The sequence below is a fragment of the Balaenoptera musculus genome, chromosome 2 (genome assembly GCF_009873245.2).
Source record: "Balaenoptera musculus isolate JJ_BM4_2016_0621 chromosome 2, mBalMus1.pri.v3, whole genome shotgun sequence".
Classification (NCBI taxonomy): Eukaryota; Metazoa; Chordata; class Mammalia; order Artiodactyla; family Balaenopteridae; genus Balaenoptera; species Balaenoptera musculus.
The window spans coordinates 11323664-11344688 of record NC_045786.1 but is presented as its reverse complement, the minus strand read 5'-3'; the positions used below and the strand labels follow the sequence as shown (position 1 = coordinate 11344688).

General features: G+C 44.5%; 1 protein-coding gene across 4 annotated transcripts in view; it reads left to right on the top strand.

The window, feature by feature from the left end:
- Positions 1-21025, top strand: part of KIAA1217 (KIAA1217 ortholog) — a 325759-nt gene that overhangs the window by 293148 nt on the left and 11586 nt on the right. For 3 of the 4 annotated variants that reach the window (XM_036844419.1, XM_036844420.1, XM_036844417.1), the window contains 7 exons: positions 701-876; positions 4382-4512; positions 5054-5201; positions 7734-8163; positions 10585-10768; positions 12661-12824; positions 13625-13786. In XM_036844419.1, the coding sequence (XP_036700314.1) occupies positions 701-876; positions 4382-4512; positions 5054-5201; positions 7734-8163; positions 10585-10768; positions 12661-12824; positions 13625-13786 (1395 nt within the window). The remainder of the gene's footprint in view (positions 1-700; positions 877-4381; positions 4513-5053; positions 5202-7733; positions 8164-10584; positions 10769-12660; positions 12825-13624; positions 13787-21025) is intronic. The other variant, XM_036844418.1, reaches the window with a different exon arrangement.

Genomic DNA, 21025 nt, shown 5'->3' with positions numbered 1-21025 from the left:
ACCTTGTTGTTTATCCATCCTATCTATAATATTGAATAGTTTACATCTACTCATCCCAAACTCCCACTCCTTCCCTCCGCCACCTCCTCAATACTGTGTTTTGATGGTCTGTGATTACAGGGCATTTGGTCCATGGACCCATTAACAAGAGGGACACAGATTCTCTTTTAACTGATACGCTGAAACAGTCCACACTCCAGTCAACTTTCGTTGAGTACCTTTCTGTACCAAACAGTATCTCATTTAATTTTCAGACTAGCCCTGGCCAAGGAAGTGAATCCCCATCCTTAGAGATAAGGAATGTGGCCAAAGTCTCACAGCGCATCCGGGAGAGGGTTTAGGGTTTGATCCAAAGTCAGCTTGGCTCCAGAGCTGGTACTCTTGGCTCTCCCTAGGAAAACATGTCAGTGAGACTTTACACCCATTGCCAGGATGCACTACCAGCGTACAGAAAGGACCCTATTTTTTTTGCAGACAGGGACGTGGAAGTCTGGTTGTCAGTTGGCTGCTAAAACTCGGATGTTGGCTGAAGCAGCAATATTATATACGGTCTGTGCTCCCTTCCCTCTCTCACTGAAATAAAGAGAGACTCAGCTGCAGGGCTGTTTATCCGAACCCGCGCTTGGAGCCTGTCAGGCGGCTCCGGCACCCCCGTGTCAGCCCTCAGAGCCAACGGAGGGTGGCTTCTTTTGTCCAACAGCTGCAGAACCAGGAGCTGCTGAGGGCGATGATGAGGAAGGCTGAGCAGGAAATCAGCAGCAAAGTGACTGAAACGTTGAAGAGACTGGAGGACCCTGTGCAGCGACAGCGGGTCCTGGTGGAGCAGGAGAGGCAGAAATACCTGCACGAAGAGGAAAGGGTCGTCCGGAAGTTGTGGTGAGTGCGGTCCCTTGTTGCGTGCTTAGCTGTTCAACCTGGAAGGCAAGCCTGTCTTTGCCAAGGAGGAGGCCCTTCCTAGACGGTGTTCTCAGCCTCTTTCTTTATTGAGCACCTACTGTGTACAGTTAGGGTTCTGCTGGTTCTGGGTATCCGTGGACACTTAGCTAGTGCCCCTCCATCCAGGCCCAGGAAATTCAACAGCCCTTGGGAGTCTGAGCTAGTCTCTTTGAAGCCGGAGCATCACACTGTTCTATAGGGCTTGGCAACGCATAAAATTAAAAGGAGCCAGTGGCACAATCCAGTGATAAATGGGAAGTCTGCATTTAATCTCAATAAATTAAAACTAATAGCCAAAATAACACAGCGCCAAAATTATCCTCCTATTATTCAATGGTAGTTAAAATCACAAAAGAAGAATTTAAATGTAAAGTATGTCTGATCCAGAATGAAAGATGCTTCCTTGAATGTTACCCATCTTCTGTGGTTCTTATTGAAAGCATCTATCAAGTCCCACTATTGAAATGAGCAGAGTTTTATTACGCCCCAGTCACTGGGGCAGGCCCGTCTTTTATGTTAATGTATGTTTTGTTATGCGATGAAGATTTATCATAGAACAATTTCACCTTTTAGCATAATGAATAATCATTTGCGTGGGTTCTTCTAGTGTTGGTAATTTTTTTTTTTTTTGAATTTCATAAAGCCCTTTTTTAAAATTATTTTTTAAATGTTTTATACAATTTTTAAAGGTTATACTCCATTTATAGTTATTACAAAATATTGGCTTTATTCCCCATGTTGTGTAATACATCCTTGTACCCTATCTTTCACCCACTAGTTTGTACCTCCCACTCCCCGCCCCTTACATTCCCCCCTCCCCCCCTCACTGGTAACCACTAGTTTGTTCTCTGTATCTGTGAGTCTGTTTCTTTTCTGTTATATTCACTAGTTAGTTGTATTTTTTAGATTCCACCTATAAGTGATATCATACAGTACCTTTCTCTGACTTGTTTCACTTAGCATAATGCCCTCCAAGTCCATCCATGTTGCTGCAAATGGCAAAATTTTCATTCTTTTTTATGGCTGAGTAGTATTCCATTGTATATAGGTAATTCTGTTGTTTCTTGGGAAGCTTAAACCTCCCAGAATGGGACTGTAAGGGAGCAGCTTCCAAATTCTTTTCATGACCAGAGTCACCAGAAGCCTACAGCATGATGGAGAGTACTATCCTCTATCACCTATTTGATATTTGAGCTGTAGCTTATGTCACCTCAGATGCCAACCCAATGTGCCTGATTAAAATTAGAATACCCCTCTCAGTAGCAGTCTAGAGGAAGAAATCAGTTTGAGTTATTATTTTCCTGAAGAAGAAAATTTGACGACTGTGCATCATCTCAAGAGTAGCCTCTAAATTTTTATTTAGTTCATGCCTTTATAGACAGTTAATCACCCACCATGAAGTAAAAAGGCTATTATTTGTCTGCAACATTTCTGTGACAGCCCGATTGTCTACAACTACATCTCAAGGTTCTCCTTGAAAAGTTCTTTTAAAAAAACATAGACTTTTAATATTTTTATAGAATTGCCAATTAAATGATTTTTCCTTCCAGCTTAACTGAGATGTACTTGTCATACATCACTGTAAGGGTTCAAGTACAGCGTAATGATTTGACTTACACACATCTTGAAACTGTGGCCACAGTAAGTTTAGTGAGCATCCAACATATCATAAAGATACAAAATTAAAGAAATAGAAAACAAATTTTTTTCCTTCTGATAAGAACTCAGGATTTCCTCTCTTAACAGCTTTCATATATAACCTACAGCAGTGCTAATTATATTTATCGTGTTGTACATTACACCCCGAGTACTTATTTATCTTATAACTGGAAGTTTGTACTTTTCTCAACCTGCTGCCTACCCGACGACACTCAAGGCTCTGGCAGTGGAATAGTTGTTCGCTTACTGCCACCTAGTGGTTCTTCAAGTCAAAGCTCTGTTCCTGTTTCTTTAAGAGGGGTTTTTCTATTGTTGGATTTACAGGCAAACTGCAAGGGTGGGGTGAGGTTATTAATGGGCCGAGGCGACAGGATGTTATTATTGGTGTGTTTGTTGAAGTAGGAGACCTTAATTTAGTTCTGTTGGAACTGGCAGTACCCTAAGAGGTGTGTGTAAGTGTGTGCACACACCCCAGAAATCAGATCTGTGATCATTTCTTCTCTTTGTAGCCTGGAGAGGACACTCAATCCTTATTGACAGGACAATTGGTATAAACCAGAGGTTCTCGGTCAGGGGCAAGTTCGTTCCCCTCCCCTCCCCCAAGGACATTTAACAGTGCCTGCAGACATTCTTGTTTGTCACAAGTAGGGGAGGTTGCTACTGGCATCTATCATCAATGGGTGTTGAATTTTGTCAAAAGCTTTTTCTGCATGTATTGAGATGATCATATGTTTTTATTCTTCAGTTTGTTAATGTGGTGTGTCACACTGATTGATTTGTGGATATTGAAGAATCCTTGCATCCCTGGGATAAACCCCACTTGATCATAGTGTATGATCCTTTTAATGTGCTGTTGGATTCGGTTTGCCAGTATTTTGCTGAGGATTTTTACATCTATGTTCATCAGTGCTGTAATTTTCTTTTTTGTGGTATCTTTGTCTGGTTTTGGTAGCAGGGTAAATGGTGGCCTCATAGAATGAGTTTGGGAGTGTTCCTTCCTCTGCAATTTTTTGGAAGAGTTTCAGAAGGATAGGTGTTAACACTTCCCTAAATGTTTGATAGAATTCACCTGTGAAGCCATCTGGTCCTGGGCTTTTGTTTGTTGGAAGTTTTTTAATCACAGATTCAATTTCAGTGCTTGTGATTGGTCTGTTCATATTTTCTGTTTCTTCCTGGTTCAGTCTCGGAAGGTTGTACCTTTGTAAGCATTTGTCTACCTCTTCTAGGTTGTCCAATTTGTCGGCATGTAGTTGCTGCTCCTGGCATCTAGTGCGTCGAGGCAAGGGGTGCAGCTAAACATCCTGCAGTGCACAGGACAGCCCCCCCACACACACCCACACAGAAAAGAATTACCTGACCCCAAAGGCCAAGTGCCAAGGTTGAGAAGCCTGATCTAAAGCAATCCGGCCTCCTCCTTTGGCTCCCTCCGTCCCTCTCTCTCCTCTGTCACGTCGCAGGGTGCACACACCCTCCCTTAGCTGGCATCAGCAACACTGAAAACGAAGAGTGGGTCCTTGGTCAGCCAGGCGGCCAACCTGGGCCTCCCCGTGGACAGCCCCGGGAAAACGGCCTCACACCTGCCTCATACCTCAGCAGAATATCTTAAGCCAAACCAAGCTACGCCTGTACCAGCTGCTTCCATCGCCTCCGTGGGCGTGGAGGGGGCGGCCAGGACGCGGTACAGGAGGGGAGGCCAGGCGGTGAGGCTCAGGGGGCCCTCTGCTCCTGCACTGTCCTTATTGAAGGCCCCAGCGCTCACTCCATCTGTGGTTTGCACTCCCCCCAGTGACCTGGAAGACTTCGTTGAAGATTTAAAGAAGGACTCTGCCTTGGCCAGCCGCGTGGTTACTCTAAAGGATGTGGAAGACGGGGCTTTCCTCCTGCACCAGGTGGGAGAGGCAGTAGCTTCCCTGAAAGGTGAGCGTCCTCCTTGGGGGGGGGGGGGGGGGGAGTCTGAAGCCTGTTTCCTGGGGTGTTTGAAAATCCATCAGACAGTGAAGGATTCATTCGTGCCCATGGGCAGGTACTCATCCAACACCTCCGTGTGCCAGGCACTGTTCTGGGCACTTGGGAATACATCACTGAACAAAACACGCGAGCACCCCTGTCTTCTGGGAGCTGATATTTCAGTGGTGGCTGTAATATTTAGGACTGCATGACTCTCAGAACCGTCTCTCTTCTCTGGGCTCTTACAGTGCCCCAGGCACCTGTACCAAATTCATGAAACACACCCCAAGGGCCGTGTGAGTTTATCCCAGACATACAGGCAGGAAATGACAGGCCTGGGGGCTCTGCCTTGGCCCAGGTCACGCTGAGCCCAGCTCGGCCTCAAGGCAGTGAGCTGCCCTGTGGTGGGTGAACCCCACGCTTCTCAACCCTGTCCGGAGTCGGGGCTCGGGACAGGGGGCTTGCTGCTCTGGCTTTTCCCTGCAGCTCACCAGCTGCTCTTGGCCCGCAGGAGAATTTCCAACCTTACAAAACAAGATGCGGGCCATCCTGCGCATAGAAGTGGAGGCCGTGCGGTTTCTGAAGGAGGAGCCGCACAGGCTGGACAGCCTCCTGCAGAGAGTGCGCGGCATGACCGACGCCCTGACCATGCTGCGCAGGTGACCGGGGCTGCCTGGGGCTGGCGGGGCACGGGGCTGGCAGGGGGCGGGGCTGGGGTGAGGACTGATGGTTTGACGCCAGACTTCTTGTTGGTTCTGATCTCACAGCCAGGCAGTCAGCCGTATGTGGACGTTCTGTCTGCTCCAGCCCTGGTGGTGTTAGGTGTCGAGAATATAATAATAAACCAAACAGGACCCCTGCCCTTATAAAACTTCCTTGCCCACGTGGGAAATAGACACGACTACCACACATGAACCACTTCCCAAGAGTGGCAGTCCTGAATTTTCTTTTTTTTTTTTTAGTAGGACTTGGAAATTACAGAGATGTTACCCTTTAGATCTTGGACCAGATTTGAGAGCAGGTCACAAGCAGAAGTAACATATAAATTCTTGGGAGAATTTTAATCACTATAATCTTTTGATCAGGTTTGTAGGAGACATATGTTAAATGTGCAGTTGACTTTTAGATGAATTATTAACCATAAGGAGCAAGTGAGATTTTTTTCTAGTAACAGTGGCCTCAAAAAGAACCTCTTCCGAGATGCTGACACTACAGAGTGCTCTGTAATCACCTGTGTAAGTTCCAGGATGCCAAAAATCACCTGGATTAAAACAACAATGGCCTCTTCCTGGGGAGCCCTCATCTGCCTGGGCACAGGAAGAAACTGTACCTGAATTGCATTTTCTCATAGGTTCACTCATTTTAAATTGCCAGAGTGAACTTTTTCTTCCAGTAGGATAAAAATATGTTCAAAGAATGCTTACTTAAGCTCTTACCTAAATGTGGTAACCCACCCACAAAGCCTAAAACAAACCATCCTTATTAAGTGTTTGTTTAAAGAGGGAGCAGGCTGTCTGGTAACATTGCCCACCCTCCCTTCTCTTCCCTGAAAAACAATTTTTAAAAAATTTTAGAGCCAGCACAGATGAAGCTGGAGATATTTATCTTACCTCCATCTAAAAAAAGATGGGATTGTGTGTCTTGAATGTTATAGGACTTTTTGTCCCATAAATGCTCAGTGGTGAGAATGATAGATAAAGCCAGTTAAGTAACTTTAACAATAAAAATAGAAGAAATATTAGCTGCCATCACGCTGCTCGTCACAGGCCTTTATACTATTAATCTTTTCTTGGTATCTTTCCCGTATAACATTTTGTACTCAGCACTGTGGAAGACACAAGAAGGAAGGTAGGAATATGCACGACCCCAAGGACAGGCACATGTCCTGGTGCCTGATAGAGAAGACAGAGCGGGTGACAGTCACAATTCAGAGCAACTTAGCGGCTTGGGAAGATGCTGAAGGGATTTGGTATGTGTTGACTTTGAGGTGCCGGAAGGATAGCAAAACAGAGCTGCCCATGAGGCACTTAGAATGTGGACCAAAGTTCAAGAGGCAGAGTTTAAGGGAGTCCCTGCCTAACTCGGAGGGAGAGAGGGAGGAGAGATTTAGAGTTGGAAGTCGCCTTCATGAAGATGATTACTAGCGATGACTATGATAGAATGAGAAGGAAAGGAGGAAAGAGACCCTTAGGCCTTTGGGACTGAAGAGACGGGGTAGGTAAAGAGCACAAGAAACAAAGAAGTGAATAGAAGAGGAGAGTCGTAGAAAGCAATGTATTCTTTCAAATCAAAAAAAAAAGAGTATTTTGCTAAGAAGGGAATGAGGGACTAATTAAAAATTATGGGTCGAGTACCATGTGTGACCAAGTCTTCCATGTGACTTCATTGATCGTAGCACCCAGCCCTGAGGAAGGCATTGAACAGCACTGTCACCAGCATTATTATAATCTCCAGAAAAGTATCTGAGGCTCACAGAGGTGAAGTTCCCGTCATTGCAGAGCTAGAACATGGTAGAACGGAAGGTCATGTCTTTTCCACTGGACCATGGGTGGAGGCGGACAGACAGACAGCATCAAATGACCCCCCGCCCCCAAAGCAGAGGAGGAGGAGGACTAAGCCGGCGGTTAGATTCGAAGTCACTCTTGATGTTGCAGAAAGGCTGGTCAGGTCCAGGTGGGGCAGCCAGATGGCACGAGGCTGAGCTGTAGGAAGAGCAAAGCAAAAGGAACTGGCATATAAACCACCCTCCCAAGATGTGTAGCAGGGAAAGGAGGAGAGAATGGAGGGTTTGGGAAGCTTTGGGTTAGAACCGAGCATCTATGAGAGCTGCCCAGGCCTGGATCCGGTGCAGGAGTTATTGTTAGAATCGTGTGTCCACTCGATGTCACCACCCCCCAAACAAACAGTGACGGGACTGCATCAGTCTGGACACAACAGTGCACGTGGAAAGGGAAAGACAGACCGTGTCCTGAGGGAAAAAGCAGGAAAGCAGCTGCCAGAGAGAACTAGGAGGCAGTTAGGTTGCTACGGGAACCCTCAACTCTAAGCTGCTGCTCCGGGTTTTAGGATGTCTTAATTCTGCACAAAATCTTGCCTGGCTTTGGGATGACACAGCACTCAAGCATGCCATACAACTAAAATGCACGTTACCTAGTTCACCAGTTCATGCTGCTGTGTGTGGTTTCTCCCAGGCATGTCACTGACGGGCTCTTGAAAGGCACAGACGCAGCCCAGGCCGCACAGTATGTCGTGATGGAAAAGGCCACGGCCGCAGAAGTCCTGAAGGCCCAGGAGGAGGCTCCCCGCGCCTCGGGCCAGCCCCTCCCCGGTGCGGGCGTCCCCGGCGATGTGAAGTCGGAAGTGGTGCCCTTGACCGTTCACCACGCTCAGAGCTCTCCTGTGGTCATCCAGCCGTCCCAGCTCTCCTCCGCGCTGCTGAACCCTGCCCAGCACTTGCCAGGGGGGCCCGGGCCTCACCCGGCCAGCCCTCCCGCTATCACACAAGAGGTGACCTCAGCTCTGCAGTCCCCGCAGATGCCCGGGAATGGTTCCTCCGTGCAGAGCCTGTTCATGGACGAAATCCACAGTGTGAGTGCCAAGAACAGGGCAGTGTCTATCGAGGTAGAGTCCTATTTCCATTTTTCATAATTCCGTAAAGGAGGAAAGGATGTGGTCCTTTCCCTCCAAGAGTGTACAGTCTGGTTATGGAGATAATGCATATATGTATCAAAGATATATGTTTATCAAATACATTATCAAAAACATGTAATTTTATATTTTAATCAAAAATATATATAACTTTCTATCTTATATACATACCGATTTTTTTAAACTGTAAATGGGTTTCGATGGCCAGATTGAGAGAGAGGCCATCAGATTTCAGACAAGGGTCAGGCACCCAACCTGTAGGAAGGTGAGGCAGTGGTGTGCTGTTAAGTGTTTAACAACCGGCATTCTGATGGGAGAAGCCTGATCTGTAGTTATCTGCCAGTTTCTGTGGTGGAAAGACTCCCACCATCGCTGACATCACTGACCATGCTGGTGGGAAGAAGGGTGACAGTCAGCCCTCCCGAGCCAGTGTGAGCTGGGGAGGGTGTGCCAGTGACCTTGAAAATGAAGTAGAATCTGGGTAAGCAGAGGGTGGTAAGAACATTCTAGGACAGAGGGATCCTGGGGCAAAGGCTGGACCTTGGATAAACCAGTTTAAGTGGAACAAGAAAGAGGAGATAAGGCTGGCAAAACAGGCTGGAAACTGGTTTGGGGCAGCTTACTCACCAGTCCCATGGGGCCAAGGTTCATTTCGTTAGTATCAGAGAAATGCTGTAGCTTGGACCAGTGGTAAAAAATGGCATCTTCAGAAAATTAATCTGGAAACAATATGCAGAATAGATTAAGGTAGTGGGTCTTAAATTAAGGGTGCAGGATGGGAAGTTGTTACAGAAGTCTCAGAAGGAAGGAGAAAGAAGGTCTCAAGGTCACACAATATAGAGAGAAAACTTGCTGTGTTCTTAAATATTCTTTTCATCAAGAGCTGGTGTAGGTGCTCAAGCAGCACACTGCGTTTCCCTGGCTCTCTCCTTCCTCTTCCCTAAAATGTTTCCTCCACTCATTACTGTGTCCTTAGCCACCTGGTCCGCAGTCAGCAGTGGATAACTCTGGTTTCAGGAGGAGATGACCTCTTAAAACCACTAAGGCCACAGTCATGGCCACCAGGCCTCTGAACACTAGGTAGCTCCCCTCTGCTCCAGAGTCAGTGGCTGTGCCCCCTAATCCAAGTTAGCTGCTTACAAAATGCATAAGATGGGGTGGAATGTGATTGGCTGATGATGATTCTGCCTATCAGGGTCAGGGAGGGGACCAAAAACACATTTCCTCCTGAAAATTAGTGGATCTGCCACTTTAAACATCTCTACATTTAAAGGATGTCAGTAGGATGATTCTTTTATTTAAAAATGTCTATTGAGAACCCACTAGGCATAGTTACCATTGTTATGTGTATATTTTAAGTAAGTTTTGACAGCACACTTACAAGTCATCTCTGAAATGCTTTGATCCACAATAAGGAGGCCTGAGTCTTCCTGACAGCTCTGCTATGGAGCTTCATTCACTCAAAAGATGTTACTGAGTCCCAGTATGTGCCAGGCCTTCATAGGCTCTGGGGGTGGCAGTGAACAGAAGGGACCAAGCCCAGGCTCTGGTGATAATAAATGCTGCGAAGGAAAAACAGAGGAGGATAAGGATGGTGACAGTGGTGGCTGTTACTCATAGAGAGTGAGTCTCGGGCAGATCCTTCGTCTCACTGGGCCCCAGTGTTCTCGTGTGGGAAATACACTGATTCCGTGATCTCCTGGGTCTTCTCCAATTCTGACATTATGGGGTTCCACTAATCCTGGTGCTCATTTCCACTCTGTCCTCCTGGAATGATTAACGTGGCATCTCAAAATCACAGGAAAATGCTCTTTAAAAAAATGTACTGGTACTTAAAAATGCATTTTATATACTTCTCCCTCCTGTAGAACTTGATGGAGCTTAGAGATCATCTCAATAGCCCCTCCTTTTGTAACCAGGAGAATGTGACCCAGAAGATCATATAGCAATTCTTTGACAGCAGTGGAACTGAGACATAGGATTAGTGAGTGTTTTGGTGTTTGTTTCTGTTTCTTTGAACATCTCCTCTACAACGAAAACTCAGTGTAGAAAAACAAAACCTTAGTTATGGGATACATGCCTTTGAATGCATATATCCCTGTGTCCCTGCCAAGAGTGTTGGCAGAGTATGTAGTAAGTGCTCAGTAATAATTTAATGAATGAATGATTGGGTTTCTGAGCTTGCTTCTCTGTGAATGAATACCACTTGGGCTTCAGTGGCAGCCTGTTTAAAACATGTAGCAGACAGCACAAGGGTCAGGTTTGTCTGATGGGCAGAAGTGTCCCTGGACACAGAAACCAGAGCATCACTTTACCAACACTTTAACTGTGTTATACTTCCTCCCGCCCCGACATGAAATCTCAAAACTTTCTTTACTTGCTGTTGTCCTTCAGAAAGCAGAAAGGAAATGGGAAGAGAAAAGGCAAAATCTGGACCACTATAACGGAAAAGAATTTGAGAAGCTCCTAGAAGAAGCCCAGGCCAATATTATGAAGTCGATTCCAAACCTGGAGATGCCGCCAGCCTCAGGCCCACAGCCAAAGGGCGATGCTCCAGCGGACAAGCTAGAACCTTCAGGTCAGGCGCTACCAGAGCTTTGTGGGCTGCTCACGCTCGGGTCAGTGTGGTGCCACCCACATAGGCACATGCTGGCCAGTGGGACCAATCTCTCACTTCCTAAAAACCTTATCAATTAAAACAAAAAAATTAATTGGGAAAACAAGCCCCAGGTGTCCCTAGAGCCTCCCTACTAGTTTTTGTTGTTGTTGTTTTATTGACTACTACTTTTTAGTTATAAACCTAGCAGGGAAGCTGTGTTCTGCGTTAGGAATCTAGAACAACGCTCACTAAGGAAAAATGTAGCTCCCCAGCTTCTGCCTTTCCTACGAATTTATGACCCTTCACAGCACCAGCTGGGAGAATATGAGACCTGCGTTTAAATTGAGAGGTTTTCTTAGAAAACGTCAGCTTTTATGAGCTCCCAGAGGGATATTAGATCACAAGGAGAAATCGCATTTTTTAAATCAAAATTATTAGATGGTATATTTAACCAACCAAAACTATGGAAATTAAGCATCAGTGTGTCAATAATAATATAAAAAAGCTGTTAAAAAACTCAAACTGCTAAATCTTCAACCAATTACAAACCATGTGCCGTATTCTCATCTTAAAATTACGGACGAAGACATTATTTTACTTGCAGCCCAGTGTATCTCAGGTTGGTCAGAGAGGGGGCCTTTGTCATTACACATGAGAGGGAGACCAGGGCCCACCTCCAGGGCCCATCAGCCTGTGCCCGTCCCCAGAGGCAGCCATCCCGAGGCCAAGCTGCTGGCCTAGGACAAGACACATGTCCCAGTGGTGCTGGTGCCCTGTAACCCGGCACCCTCTGCATAAGACGGGAACCGCCCACTACAAATAATCACTGGCTTGTCACCCTGATGACTTAGCCAAATCTTCATCACAGCTTTCAGTAGGAAGTCCTCAAGCACCTCCTCTAAACAACTCTGTTTCAGTTGCTCAGAAAAGACACACACACTCCTGGGAGGCCAGGCAGGCCTGTGTGTCCCCAGAGTTGGGACAAAGGCCAGCTGGAAGCTCTGATCCCGAATTTCTGGTTTTACCACTTTTGTGAGCTCTTAGGTGTAGAGTGTTGGTAAAAGGCTGAAGTGAAGAATGTTGGTAAAGGGCAGGAGTGAAGCTCTTTGCGTTTTGAGAAAGAAATGCCTTTTTCGGGGCATTTTTCTGGCGAAAGCTCAGCAGACAGCTTCATCTCCTAACCTTTGGTGTCAATACTGATTTATAATTCTGCATTTCTGAGAGAAATGAGAATGAGAAATTCTCATTTCTGCATTTGCTGCCTCCTTTTCTTAGCAGAGAACCTTTTCTAACCACATAACCGTGACCAAAAAGATCCACTTTCTCCCTGACTTTGTCCTCTGACCCCATCTGCCTCTGGCTCTTCCTGGGCCAGATTCTACTCTAACCTCCTCTACATGAATCCTTCCTGCCAACACTGCTTTCCAGACTCAGGGATGAAGGCTCTGGAAGCCATGCAGGGAGCTCTGACCCTTCATCTCTCCAAGTAACACTCAACTTTTTGGGGTAACGAGATTTGTTTAATAATAATAGGTAATACTTGCATAGCATTTACTATAAGCCAAGCACTCTTCTAAATGCTTTATGTATGTCAAGCCCATTTGACCTTCACAACACCCTGGTGGAGATGATATTATTAGAATACCCATTTAACAGATGGGAAAACTGAGGCAGAGAGAGGTTAATTAACTTGTGCAGGGCCTTTCTGGGACTTCGAGCCAGTCAGGCTTCAGGGCCTGTATTTTCAGTTGTTGCACTATGGAGAGAATAGAGAAATTTTTAAGTCAGATTGCATCGAGTTTCTAGAAATTCATTGGGCTTTCTGGATGTTATCGCGAAAGATGATTTTGCAATGACACACTGTTTTCCAGAAGACTCTCCAAATTCAGAACAGGACTTGGACAAGCTGGGGGCTAAGTCCCCGCCTCGTCCTCCCCCACCTCCACGGAGGAGCTACCTGCCAGGATCGGGGCTCACCACCACGAGGTCCGGCGATGTGGTCTACACCAGCAGGAAGGAGAATGCCACCACAAAGGTCTGATGGGTGAAGCCCTGGTAAACTGGTCTCTGGGTTCAGATGCTGCCCTTAGACAAAGTCTTCTCTGCTCTCATTTAGAACATAAAAAGTAGTGAGGCAGAGAAGAGAAGTAGAGAATAAACTAGGTCTCCAAGGAAGTGCCACTGAGCTAGGTGCCACTGCGTTCCCAGGTGGTACTGAAGTAGGCTCTCAGGCACCTTTAAGGCGTGTGTAAGGAATGCCCATTGCACAGAATTGCACAGATGGGAAAATGTCAGCCACTGCTATAGGACTAGACTCAGCACCAGGAGTTTTATCCTTACTTGACTTTTAGCTGTAACTATGTGACATGCAAATCACCAGCTACTCCCCCAGCAAAGCACACTAAGATTGAAAACAGGGGCCTGAGGGGCAAGCAAAAGAAAGATCATCTTACAAAGGTAACTGAGATTAGCTAACATAGTTGTGGGAGTCTTCAGAAATAGGTTCAGAGAGCTTTAACTTCCACTTAACCTGGCAAGTTTTGTCATGTATGTTAAATGTAAAATACAATTTCCAAGGAGGGCCTTTCTTAAAGGCACTGAAGTTAACTTACAGTCTTATTATAATTCTTCAATCTGTTTGCCAAAATGACAACGTTGGGCAAAGAAAAACCCAAACTAAACACAAGTAGACAAAGCAGCCTTTCAGCTCGATTTGAAGAGCTAGGAAGCCAGGGCACCAGGCAGTGACAGAACGTGTGTTCTTTTGCGATCTGTCCCTCTTTTTCCAGCACCTGGGGGTGTTAAGCCAGTATCTGTGGTTTGAATCTTTCTCAGGCAAGCAGTGAAGATGCTGGACCAAGCCTGCAGGCTAGAGCCACGAAGTGTCCAGCAGAGGAGCCTGCTTCAGCCTGGGCCCCATCACCACCACCTGTCACTACTTCCTCCTCAAAGGATGAGGAGGAAGAGGAAGGAGACAAAATCATGGCAGAACTCCAGGTATGTGGATGAGGTAACTGACGTGGCTGCCTGCCCTTCCCATCTGGGACTCTGGCTGTGTCTGTCACCGATTCATTAGCTAGAGAGGGCTGGGGAAGAGCCCCGTGGCCCTGGGCCATGTAAGCTGCATCTCTGGCCTTGGCCTCCACTTTGCCCAGGCGGCACTGAACTAGGCTCTCATGCACCTTTAAGACATGTGTGAGGAATGACCATTGCACAAAACAACTCGGAAAGTTGATACCAAAAAATCAATTCCAAGCTTTCCTAGCTCTGGCTGCTAGGATTGCCTTTCCTTTCCTTTCTTTCAGTGTGAAAATAGTCCCTGCTTCATTTTAAAAGCACTTAAGATGGGGATTAGAAATACCAGCCATTGTCCTGTCTTCCCAAGGACTGATTAAAGCCCCCTTCAAGTGGGGTCCCCTTCTTTGGCTTTAATTCTTAGAATGACAGGCCTGGAATCATATGGCCGTCTGTCCTCCATACCAAGTTTCCAGTCAGTGTCAATGTCATCTTTTCAGGTATTCCAAAAAGCTTAATAATTTTGTTTCCCGTCTTCTTTGTTCTATTTGAGAAATGATTATTTTTAGATTTTTATTTGTTAACTAATTGCCACAGTCTACTCCTAGGACTAAGGAGGGGGTACAGGGCTACACCCAAAGCTGATCCCACATTCAGATCATGGTGTGAATCTGCCCTAGGTGTACATTTTAAGAACTTGTCTAATCAGTCATAAAACGCAATTCCTAGACCACAGTCTGTTGATAAAGTATTTCATTTTGATCCATGAATTAACGTAGGATTTTTTTTTGCCCATGTGATGGTCAGGTCACAGCCTCCTTCGGGCTCCAGAACGTGTTCACTAAGGTACTGCTGATTTTGTGCAGGCCCAAGGATCTGCCTTCTTCATTTGGAGGAGGGAGAACATTCTGACCATGTCACCTCCACCTCAGCTCTTCTGCTTCCCATGGAAATAATTGCCAACATTAAGCACCTTGGGTTTTCCAGGGAAAACAGGGCTGCTGGTTTACTTGTCACATGCCTGAGCCCTGTCCAGCCCCATTAAAACTCAGACTGGCCTGAGACATCCCCTCCATCAAACAGTTTGCTTACAGGTTTTTAGATTGGTCAGAGAATTTCATTCATAGGAACCATAGATTTATAAAGTTACTGACTCATGAAACAGTTGAGAGCATGGAGGCCTCCATCAGTTATCCACTGAGGGCCCTCTGACTAAGACACTGGTATGTCAAAGCTACATATTGCTGGGCATTGGTGCTTCTCCTAAGATGTGTAGGCAGATGCTGGGGCCATTCATTGTAGCATTTGCCCCCAAATTATGGTATAAATAACAAATATGGAGGGAGAAAGAACAAGATAGTGGAGTAGAAGGACGTCAGCTCACCTCCTCTCACAAAAACACCAAAATCACAACTGACTGCTGAACAACCATCAACAAAAAAGACTGGAACCTACCAAAAAAAGATATACTACATCCAAAGATAAAGAAGAAGCCACAACGCGACGGTAGGAGGGGCGCAATCGCGACAAAGTCAAATCCCATACCCACTGGGTGGGTGACACACAAACTGGAAAATAATTATAGTGCAGAGGGTCTCCCACAAAAGTGAGAGTTCTGAGCCCCACATCAGGCTCCCCAGCCTGGGGGTCTAGAATTGGGAGGAGGAGACCCCAGAGTATTTGGCTTTGAAGGCCAGCGGGGCTTGGTCGCAGGAACTCCACATGACTGGGGGGAATGGAAACTTCATTCTTGGAGGGCACACACAAGGTCTCGTGCACTCCGGAACCCAGGGAGAAAGCAGTGACTTCATAGGAGCCTGGGCCAGACCTACCTGCTAGTCTTGGAGGGTCTCCTGGAGAGGTTGGGGGGCAGCTGTGGCTCACTGTGGGGTCACAGACACTGGTGGGGGCGTACTGGGAAGTACTTGTTGGTGTGAGCTCCCCGGGAGGCTTCCATTTTGACCTGCCCCACCTGACAGCCTGTAGGCTCCAGTGCTGGGACGCCTCAGGCCAAACAACCAACAGGGTGGGAACACAGCCCTAGCCCAAAGCCACCTCTAAACACACCCCTTGACACGGCCCTGCCCACCAGAGAGACAAGATCCAGCTCCACCTACCAGTGGGCAGGAACCAGCCCCTCCCACCAGGAAGCCTGCACAAGCCTCTTAGGCCTCATCCACCAGGGGGCAGAGACCAGAAGCAATGGAAAGTACAACCCTGCAGCCTGTGGAACGGAAACCACAATCACAGAAAGTTAGACAAAATGAGACAGCAGAGGAATATGTCCCAGGCGAAGGAACAAGATAAAACCCCAGAAAAACAACTAAGTGAGGTGGAGATAGATAGGCAATCTACCAGAAAAAGAATTCGGAGTATTGATAGTAAAGATGATCCAAGATCTTGGAAAAAGAAAGAATGGAGGCGCAGACTGAGAAGATGCAAGAAATGTTTAACAAAGAGCTAGAAGATACAAAGAACAATCAGAGATGAACAATACAATAACTGAAATGAAAAATACACTAGAAAGAATAGCAGAATAATGAGACAGAACGGATAAGTGAGCTGGAAGACAAAATGGTGGAAATCAGTGCTGCAGAATAGAATAAAGAATGAAAAGAAAGAAATGAATACAGTTTCAGAGACCTCTGGGACAACATTAGGTGCACCAACATTTGCATTATAGGGGGTCCCCAAAGGAGAAGAGAGAGAAAGGGCCTGAGAAAATATTTGAAGAGATAGTAGCTAAAAACCTCCCTAACATGGGAAAGGAAACAGTCACCCAAGTCCATGAAGCACAGAGTCCCAGGCAGGATAAACCCAAGGAGGAGCACACCAAGACGCATATTAATCAAACTGACAAAAAGACAAAGAGAAAATATTAAAAGCAACAAGGGAAAAAGCAACAAGTAACATACAATGGAATCCCCATAAGGTTATAAACCTGATTTTTCAGCAGAAACTCTGCAGGCTATAAAGAAGTGGCATGATATATCAATATTTAAAGTGATGAAAGGGAAAAACCTACAACCAAGATTTCTCTACCCATTTGACAGAGAAATCAAAAACTTTACAGACGAGCAAAAGCTAAGAGAATTCAGCACCACCAGACCAGCTTTGTAACAAATGCTAAGTGAACTTCTCTAGGTGAAAAAGAAAAGGCCACAACTAGAAACAAGAAAATTACGAATGGGAAAGCTGACCAGTAAAGGCAGGAAATCATTCACACACAAATGTGATATCAAAACCAGCAGTCGTGAGAAGAGGAGAGTACAAGTGCAGGATACTAGAAATACATTTGAAATTAAAAGACCAGCAACTTAAAAACACTCATATATATTATACAGACTGCTATATCAAAACCTCATAGTAACTGCAAATTGAAAATCTACAATACACACAAAAAAGAAAAAGGAATCTAAACACAACACTAAAGTTAGTCATCAAATCACAAGAGAACAAAAGGAAGGGAAGAAAAAAGACCTACAAAAACAAATCCAAAACAATTAACAAAATGACAATAAGAATATACATATCTATAATTACCTTAAATGTAAACAAATTAAATGCTCCAAATAAAAGATATAGACTGGCTGAATGGATACAAAAACAAGACCCTTATATATGTTGTCTACAAGAGACCCACTTCAGATCTAGGGACACATACAGACTGAGAGTGAGGGGATGGAAAAAGGTATTCCATGGAAATGGAAATCAAAAGAAAGCTGGAGTAGCAATACTCATATCAGACAAAATAGACTGTTATAAGAGACAAAGAAGGACACTACATAATGATCAAGGGATCAATCCAAGAAGAAAATATAACAATTGTAAATATATATGCACCCAACATAGAAGCATCTCAATACATAAGGCAAATGCTAACAGCCATAAAAGGAGAATTCAGCAGTAACACAATAATAGTGGGGGACTTTAACACCCTACTTACAGCAATGGACAGATCATCCAGACAGAAAATCAATAAGGACACACAAGCCTTAAATGACACATTAGAACAGATGAACTTAATTGGTATTTATAGAGCATTCCATTCAAAAGCAGCAGAATACACATTCTTTTCAAGTGCACGCAGAACATTTTCCAGGATTGATCACACATGGACCACAAAGTGAGCCTCGGTAAATTTAAGAAAATTGAAATCGTATCAAGCATCTTTTCTGACCACAGTGCTATGAGATTAGAAATCAACTACAAGGAAAAGAAAAAAAAACACATGCGGAGGCCAAACAATATGCTACTAAACAACCAATGGATCACTGAAGAAATCAGAGGAAATCAAAAAATACCTAGAAAAAACAACCCAATCCAAAAATGGGCAGAAGACCTAAATAGACATTTCTCCAAAGAAGATATACAGATTGCCAACAGACACATGAAAGAATGCTCAACATCATTAATGATTAGAGAAATGCAAATCAAAACTACGATGAGATATCATCTCACACCAGTCAGAATGGCCATCATCAAAAAATCTACAAACAGGGCTTCCCTGGTGGCACAGTGGTTGAGAATCTGCCTGCCAGTGCAGGGGACACGGGTTCGAGCCCTGGTCTGGGAAGATCCCACATGCCGTGGAGCAACTAAGCCCGTGAGCCACAACTACTGAGCCTGCGCGTCTGGAGCCTGTGCTCCGCAACGAGAGAGACCCCGATAGTGAGAGGCCCACGCACCGCGATGAAGAGTGACCACCACTTGCCACAACTAGAGAAAGCCCTCACACAGAAACGAAGACCCAGCACAGCCATAAATAAATAAATAAATAGTGTCTCTTAAAAAAAAAAAAATCTACGAACAGTAAATGCTGGAGAGGGTGTGGAGAAAAGGGAACCCTCTTGCACTGTTGGTGGGAATGTAAATTGATAACAGCCACTATGGAGAACAGTATGGAGGTTCCTTAAAAAGCTAAAAATAGCACTACCATACAACCCAGCAATCCCACTACTGGGCATATACCCTGAGAAAACCATAATTCAGAAAGAGTCACGTACCACAGTGTTCATTGCACCTCTATTTACAGTAGCCAGGACATGGAAGCAACCTAAGTGTCCATCGACACATGAATGGATAAAGATGTGGCACATATATACAATGGAATATTACTCAGCCATAAAAAAATGAAATTGAGTTATTTGTAGTGAGGTGGATGGACCTAGAGTCTGTCATACAGAGTGAAGTAAGTCAGAAAGAGAAAAACAAATACTGTATGCTAACACATATATATGGAATCTAAAAAAAAAAAAAAAAAAAGTCATGAAGAACCCCTAGGGGCAGGATGGGAATAAAGATGCAGACCTATTAGAGAATGGACTTGAGGATGGGGGGCGGGGAAGGATAAGCTGGGACAAAGTGAGAGAGTGGCATGGACATACATACACTACCAAATGTAAAATAGATAGCTAGTAGGAAGCAGCCGCATAGCACAGGGAGATCAGCTAGGTGCTTTGTGACCATCTAGAGGGGTGGGATAGGGAGGGTGGGAGGGAGGGAGATGCAAGAGGGAAGAGATAAGGGGATATATGTATGTGTATAGCTGATTCACTTTGTTATAAAGCAGAAACTAACACACTATTGTAAAGCAATTACACTCCAATAAAGATGTTAAAAAAAATGCCTAGAGACATGAAAATGAAAACAGGACAATGCAAAACCAGTTCAAAGGGGAAGTATATAGCAATATAATCTTACCTCAGGAAACAAAACTCTCAAACAACATAACCTTACACCTAAAACAACTAGAGAAAAAACAGACAAAACCCAAAGTTAGTAGAAGGAAAAAAGTCATAAAGATCAGAGCAGAAATAAATGAAATAGACACAAAGAAAGCAATAGAAAAGATCAGTGAAACTAAAAGCTGGTTCTCTGAAAAGATAAAATTGATAAACCTTTAGCCAGACTCATCAAGAAAAAAAGGGAGAGGGCTCAAACCAACAAAATTAGAAGTGAAAAAGGAGAAGTTACAGTGGACACCACAGAAATACAAAGGATCATAAGAGATTACTACAAGCAACTATATGCCAATAAAATGGACAACCTAGAAGAAATGGACAAATTCTTAGAAAGGTACAGTCTCCCAAGACTGAACCAGGAAGAAATAGAAAATATGAACAGACCAATCACAAGTACTGAAATTGAAACTATGATTTAAAAACTCCCAACACACAAAAATCCAGGACCAGATGGCTTCACAGGCAAATTCTATCAAACATTTAGCAAAGAGTTAACACCTGTCCTTCTCAAACTATTCCAAAAGATTGCAGAGGAAGGAACACTCCCAAACTCATTCTATGTGGCCACCATCACCCTGATTTGGAAACCAGACAAAGATATCACAAAAAAAGAAAATTACAGGCCAATATCACTGATGAACATAGATACAAAAATCCTCAACAGAATACTAGCAAACCAAATACGACAACGCATTAAAAGGATCATACACCATGATCAAGTGGAATTTATCCCAGGGATGCAAGAATTTTTCAATTCTGCAAATCAATCAGTGTGATATACCACATTAACAAATTGAAGAATAAAAACCATGTGATCATCTCAATAGATGCAGAAAAAGCTTTCAACAAAATTCAACACCCATTTATGATAAAAACTCTCCAGAAAGTGGGCATAGAGGGAACCTTCCTCAGCATAATAAAGGCCATATATGACAAACCCCCAGCTAACATTATACTCAACAGTGAAAAGCTGAAAGCATTTCCTCTAAGATCAGGAACAAGACAAGGATGTTCACTCTCATCACTTTTATTCAACATAGTCTTAGAAGTCCTAGCCATGGCAATCAGGGAAGAAAAAGAAATGAAAGGAATCCAAATTGGAAAAGAAGAAGTAATACTGTCACTGTCTGTAGATGACATGACACTATACATTGAAAATCCTAAAGATGCTGCCCGAAAACTATCAGAGCTCATCGATGAATTCAGTAAAGTTGCAGGACATAAAATTAATACACAGAAATCTGTTGCATTCCTATACACTAACAATGAAAGATCAGAAAAAGAAATGAAGGAAACAATCCCATTTACCATCACATCAAAAAGAATTAAGTACCTAGAAATAAACCTACCCAAGGCGGCAAAAGACCTGTACTCTGAAAACTATAAGACGCTGATGAAGGAAATCGAAGATGACACAAACAGATGGAAGGATATACCATGTTCTTGGATTGGACGAATCAATATTCTCAAAATGACT